Raw genomic sequence first — 7,258 nt, forward strand, 5'->3', positions numbered from 1 at the left:
ATTCCATATATCTAAATTGGTGCCCTTACGGCTTTGCCTTAAGCGCCCAGGCGATAAGAAGGTGATGTCTCACCACACCTCACCTTAGTGCTTTGAAAATATTGGTGTGAAATATTCCAGATAAAAGCAATCTTGCTGATGTGCTTATGACCTTCATCGAACATTTAGATGATTACACAAACAATGTCCTACATAGATGACGAGCAAATAAAGTGTAATTGTGTAAGTGTACTTAGAGCAATAGGTGTTTAACATTTGCTAAAAAAGCATGATAGTTGTTAATAGAATTGGGGTTCAAATTGATCATTAATAGTTGCCTGCGGCAGCATGCTCAGATGAATTGTTTGATTTTTTAGGAAGGGATCTTATTATATGAAGTTATGCATTTTCAGTACCATCAATGTATGCATGCTCATGACCAAGGTCCGCGTTCTCTAAATATTTGTTATTTAAAAAACAAATTATAAAACCCTAATTGTAATAATAAAAAATATTGGCTACTAATCTGTAGCTACAATTTGAAATTATTGATTGCCAAATTTTCATATATCACGTGCGATACTCTATGCTAGTTGATCAAAACATCTGGTTAATCCAATGGCGCATAATGCTACCAGCCTACCACAGTACCACCACACATGGTTGAAGTGAAGAAGGAAAAACAGAAAAAAATTGAATAGAAAGTGGAGACCGTCACAAAAAAGAGAGAGCAGTCGGCGAAGAAGGGGGAGGTGCGTTGTAGAGGAGCATCCCGTGGAAAGGCGGCGGAGGCGGCGGCCGGTGGAAGATGTCGATCCTGTGGGAGAAGAGCGCTGGGTGGCGGTGGCTGGTGCGGCGGACGCGTGACTCGAAGCCCTTCTTCTTCACCTTCGCGGCGCTGTGCGGCGTCGTCCCGGGCGTGATAGGCTACGGCGTGATGCAGCTCACCAGCTCCCGCAATGAGCAGCTCGAGGCCCACCTCCGCTCCACCGCCCGACCCGAGACCACGGTGCGTGCTCGCGCTTCCCTCGCACAGATCCCGCCCCGCCGATCGATGCTATTATTGATTCTACTGTTAGGAATTATGTTCTGCGATTTGAGATCACTATTTGGGGATCTAAGGTGGATCGATCGATCTAGTTTACACGTTCAATCAGTTTTTCACTTCAAATTCAAGAATTCGAAATACGACGTAGCATGTTTGAGGGATTGATGAAACTGAACTAGGGTTTCGGCCCTGTTTCTGAAAACGTTTTGAGGGATACATAGAGTTGCTGTAGCTAGCTTCCTTTTACTTTCCCTTTTCTTGTGCAAATCAAGATTTGATGCCCGCATTTCAAAAGGGACTAGGAACCCATGGGTTGAGGATACCTGGACCAGATTGATTACATGACTATATCTGACTGGATGGTTCTGGTTTCCAGACCAAGATCCTTAGCTGTGAGAGGTGCCTAATTAAATAGCCAACTCTTGGTAGTATTGGTTGGAATGATTCAATTCATCCCATTTACAGTCCATGGCAATAATAGCTGTACCCGCCAGCCAAAGCATGCATGGTGATTAGAGGGAAACCAGCTGGCTTTGGTACTCCATTTTGTTTTTGCTCTTGTTTTCATAATTGATTTATTTTACTAGTGGGTTTCAGTCAGTATCTGTCAAAAGCGGCATAAGCTTGATTTATTTCTCCAGACCCTCTGTAAACGTAATTCTTTGTTGCAATTTTAAGTATTAACACCTATTATTGGCAACAAAGTGCAACAATTATGCGATAGTTAACTATGAATAGAAAGGGAATAGAGTAGATAGTGATGTTAGGAATAACAATCAAATGCGAACCAAAATCTTTTATTGTTAGAAATCCAGGGGATATTCTTATCTGAACAGCTGTGAATGTTAGTAATTTTTGCTGAAGGCAATGTTATGCTCATTGAAGTCACGTTGCCCCGCTGTAGTTCAAATTCTTATTCCCAATCATCAGATACTCTATGAACACAGTGCTAATAATACTGAAAATATATCAATTGGCAAAACATGGAGCAAAATGTTCAAGACATGTATAGTATTACAATTTTGTGTTGTTCCTGTAGTTATTTTTCTTATTATATGTTAGGTCGAACTTGCTTTTAGAGCTATTGAAGCAGTCATTGCTTACCAGTGGCTGCAGGAGGAGGATGCTGGTATCCTGTCGAGTGTAAATTAATACACCTACCGCTACGTTTTTGTTGAGTGGTTGTTTCTTCTGCTGCTAGTCAGTCCATTTGACAATTCATTTGGCTTTAAATGCTGTTTGTGTTTGGACTGGCAGGGTTTATGTCTTTATGGCCTTACGCAGGTCATACATGCCAAATTTGCTAGGTCTTAATATTGGAGCGTTTAGCATTAAAATTGCTTTATGTACGTTTTCATACTACTATTTAGCTTGCATTTAGGTAAGGTGTGGTTGTTGGCTTTTAGATCTTGATGTTTTTTTGGTTCATCAAGACAAATTTTGTTCTGATTTATGGTTTGAAAACACACCCTTTTGGAAAAATGGTTCATTTTTCTAAAGCCAACATTAAACAGCTTGCTGCTGCGGAGCTTAATCCCATCTGTCTACCAAAAAACAAATCAAATGGTTGTCTGCCATTGTTCATTTGCCGTGGTCCATAAAAATATTGCAACTGAGCTCAACAATAGTCACCCAAAACAATCCAATTTAAATATTGCTTCCACGACCTCGAATTTTGAGCAGTTCAACGATCAAATAATGGTCAAAAGAACAAATGGTTCAAAAATGCTATATTGTTCTCTCAGAGTTTGGATCCAGTTGACAAATTAACTGTATAATCACATAAAACAACCCAATTTAGGGAATAGGAGAGAGTCCCAACTATTGCAAGTGGGCTTGGTTGGCTGCAAAGATGATGTGCAGCTGCCAACTGATGTTTGGGAGAGATGGGTGGGTTTGATGTGCTGCCATGCTTTGATGATTTCTAAAGTTTTGTATTTAGGAGTAACTTAGCAGGAACATGGTATCTTGTTTCTGTTATACTACTAATTCACCATCTAGTAATAGTTACTATTCTTGCTATTTGCTAGTAATGGTGAATTGGTGGCTTACAGTTGCCTGTCTATGAATCTTTAATCACTGTATACCATTTGAAAACTAGTTATTGAAAAGCTCCAGCTTATAATCATCACTCATTGTCAAATGATTACAAAGTTGTATGTACAATGAGCTGACCGTGACAAACTGTTTATTGCCTTGTTCATATGCTCTCTGCAGTATGAGCATAAAGTACATGCTTACCTGGTGATGCCCATATAAGGCACTAGCAGAGAGATGTCCTTGACATTTCCCTTCTGGCTTCTCAGGAGGTGTTTATGGCATTGTATTACTGGTTTACTATTTTCCGAAACCATTCAAATTTACTCTGCTTGAATATTTACTCCCCCCCCCCCTTTTTTTTGTTCCTGGTGTTATTGTGCATGCACGGTTTTTTTATAATGTTTTCTTGCACTTTTAAATGTTTGCATTTGTGATTCCACTTTTCACTGACAATGAACTCCTGGCAAGCAGATGATGGGGCAAGTGAACAGGGAGAGACTGGCCGAGTTTCTCGGCGAGCTGCAAAGGAAAGAGGACACGAACGACAGGTACGTGGCCGCTCTGAAAGGGGAGACGCTGACCAGGAAACGCTACGAGCGCATTCAGCCTGTGCCTGCCCCCGTGCAAGCGAGCCAGGAGGCCGCGTCCGCTAAGGCTGCCAGCGCCGAGAAGCCCAAGGCCAAGTGATTCGCAGTGAACTAGTGTTCCTAGCAAGATATGCCCCTACCCAGATCACTGAACATGAACATAAACGGACTAGTAGTCAGAGCTTGTATGCATCGTCATCGTGGAGTCTTTGTTTTCGCTGCTGCTGTTAGCTCTCGTGGATCTTTTTGATCTCAGTGCCCACCCTGTGATCGAAATATTGTGGCTGAACGAAACCGGCGAGCACCCTCCGTTCCGTTGACTCTTCCGTGGGATGCACGTGCGTGTTCTGCATCTTCGGCTTATCTTTCGGGCTTCGGCTGTTGAATTTTCTGTGGTGGCGCCGTGGCGGGTGGGGGAAGCAGCACTGGTACGGCAGGGATGAACACGTTTTATCCGATACGAACGGATATACTTAAATACATATAGTTATTTTTTTTCTTGAACTCGGATTCGTCGGATTCAAGCACATAGTATCAGATACGAATACAGATAGAGCACAAATAGTTTGAATTAACGGATGAGGGTCGAATACGTGGTAAGCCTAATACGAGTAGTGTCGATTACGAATATTTTCTCGGTTATCGAGTAAAAGTCACATGGCCACATTTAAGAATATAGTACATGTTATGATCGTTTAGCGCTCCATCAGTGAATAAACGTCAAATTGCACGTTGCTTTAGTTTGTCTAAACTTTTTTAGTTTGATCATTTTTATTAAAAGATATGCACAATGTTACAATAAAAATAAGCTGATAATTTACTTGCATATCCCAACAGCCCAGCCCATTCGAAACCCTGGATTTCGAATGAGCTAGCCGTTGTAATGTCGTACATACCTTTTAATAAAAAAGGTTAAACTAAAAAAGTTTAACTTAAAATAGAGATAAAGTAACGTACAATTTGATTTGGAGGTAGTATGTTTATTTAATGATAAAGCCCTTAAATGATATGTATGATATTCGTAAATGTGCGTCATTATGCGAGACTATTTGTGCTCTATCTGTACTTGTATCTGTATATGATACTATCTATCTGGGTATATCCGTTAGTATCCTTAGCTACGGGTACGACGATCTGGTACGCTTGGCGCCTGGGCTGAACGCTTGCAATGCAACACGGCCTGGTAAATGCTCAAACCGTTCCGTTGACTCTTCTGTGTGATGTTGAATTCTTTTTGATTGGAGAGACCGAGAGAGTGTAGAATATCTGGGATGCACGTGCGTGTTCTGCAATGACTTCCAAGCATTCTTCGGCTATCTATTGGGCATGGGCTGTTGAATTTTCCTGTGGCGGCGGGCGGGGAAAGATTCGGAAAGCACTTGCGCCTTGTTTAGTTCCCAATTTGAAAGTGGCAAAATTGGCATTTTGCCATAAATGCATAACTGTAACATTTCATTTGTATTTGTGAATTATTGTCCAAACATTGACTAATTAGGCTCAAAAAATTCGTCTCGCAAAGTACAACAAAATTGTGCAATTAATTTTTGATTTCATCTACATTTAGTACTCCATGCATGTACCGCAAGTTTGATGTGATGGGGAATCTTTTTTCTTTTGCTAGTAACAAAGTTTGGATTTTAGGGAACTAAACATGCCCTTGGTCCACGTACGGGCGGTACTGGTACATCTGATCCACTGAGGGCGCGTACGCGATCGGGTATGCAACGACGGCCGGGTAAATGCTCAAACCGTGAAGCATGCGCGACGCATGAGATGCCGGCATGGACGGGGGAGGGGAGGCGCATCAGATTCGTGGCCGTGGGGTCGCGATCTGGTCTCGAAACGGGCATGGGCAGGAGCATCAGGTTCGTGGCATCGGGCGATCAGGTCTGTTCTTTTCGGTTGCGTCCGTCCTGCCCATATGCCCCGCCTCTCAAGGTTGAGGCACGCCGCACGCCGTTCAGCACCGTTGAATGAGTCTGGCTTAACGTCCAGGCGTGCCTCGCGTGTTGCCACGCACTCGACGCGACGGGGGAAGATGATGCCTCAGGCCGAGGCAAGGCAAGTGTAGAGTAGAGTAGAAGCATGGATTACGGGATCAAAACTGATTCAAGCTTTGTGATCCGCTTTTATTGTGCTGCTGCTACAGTAGTACTAAGGTTTTCAGATTATAATCCATGTAGATTATATAATCTGGATTATGGATCATGAGTACTATACTACTACGGTAAAAGAACACTTGAGGACCATCATGGGACCACAAATAATCTCAAATAAGCTACTCTTGGATAACTTATTTCAGGGCCTGTTTAGTTGCCCAATTTTGGACAATCAAAATCACTGTGTAGCACTGTAGCATACTGTAGCGTTTCGTTTGTATTTGTGAATTATTGTCCAAATATTGACTAATTAGGTTCAAAAGATTCGTCTCGCAAAGTACAACAAAACTATGCAATTAGTTTTTGATTTCGTCTACATTCAATACTCCATGCATGTACCGTAAGTTTGATGTGATGGGGAATCTTCTTTTTGCATAGTGCCAAAGTTGGGATTTTGGGGTAACTAAACAAGACCTCAGATTCTTTGCGGTCCCAAAGTGGTCCCAAGATAGTCATTTACTCTATTACCCTTGGACCATAATCCACCTTATATAATCTATAAGGCAAACAAACAGGGTCTAAGAAAAAGATATGAATGTTGTGCATTGGATACGCCTTGCAGCTACTCCATCCATTCCAAATTATAAGTCATTCCAACTTATTTGGGAGTCGAATCATTTTATATTTGATCAAAATTATAGAGATGATTACAAAGATTTATAGCACCAAATAAATATACTATAAAAATTTATTTAATGAAGAACGTAATAGTACTTATTTCGTATCATAAATGTTATTATTTTATTGTGAGATGCTTCCACTTTAAAAAAGTTAAAATGACTATGATTTGGAGGAACGGAAGGAGTACCGGTGATCGATTGCTGCTACTCCGGTCTGTTTGCTTAGCGTTTCTGTAGGCCGAGGCTGAATAATGGATGATGGTTAAGCCTCGTATCCGTTACTTCTTTGATCTTTGTGTAAAGCTGCTGATTATACATATAGAAAATGAATGATTGCTCTATGAGAGGAGCAGGTACCGAGTGAGTGGATATGGGCGTCTGAGAGTGACAAGCATGGGGTCATCTGTCCTGGCAAAAGTGGGGACAAAGGCCCTCTGAAAAAGATAAAAGGCAAGGACAAATTTGCATCGACCCCTTGTTACAATAGATTCTGCATCAAAGAGGGACCCCCTTTGCTCATTGTATTGTCCTACCAACCATAGTGACAGATTCGGTGTTGTCAGTGACGCCGCCACCAACCCAATCAAGTACAACTCATAAATAAAAGAAACTTCCTCTGTTCCAATTACTATTTATTTTAATTTTCATAGATGCACATATTTTGATATACATCTAGATATATATTTATTTAGATACGTAGAAAAACTAAAATATGTACAAAAGTCAAAACAAATAGTAATTTAGGACGGAGGGAATAGCTCTATAAGTTTGCTAATCCCGGGGTGTATAGTTTTGAGGCGACTGGAATCCTGTTTTACATTCCAA

The 7,258-nt window shown here is 41.3% G+C and overlaps 1 protein-coding gene across 1 annotated transcript; it reads left to right on the forward strand.

Annotated features, from left to right (window-relative positions):
• Window positions 1-664: 664 nt before the first annotated feature.
• LOC101761261 lies at window positions 665-3,976 on the forward strand. The gene is made up of 2 exons (XM_004952460.4): window positions 665-988; window positions 3,539-3,976. Exons 1-2 carry the CDS (start codon window positions 788-790, stop codon window positions 3,752-3,754), a joined length of 417 nt encoding a protein of 138 aa, XP_004952517.1. The 5' UTR covers window positions 665-787; the 3' UTR covers window positions 3,755-3,976.
• Window positions 3,977-7,258: the final 3,282 nt, after the last annotated feature.

This window comes from Setaria italica, chromosome I, assembly GCF_000263155.2.
Source record: "Setaria italica strain Yugu1 chromosome I, Setaria_italica_v2.0, whole genome shotgun sequence".
NCBI lineage: Eukaryota > Viridiplantae > Streptophyta > Magnoliopsida > Poales > Poaceae > Setaria > Setaria italica.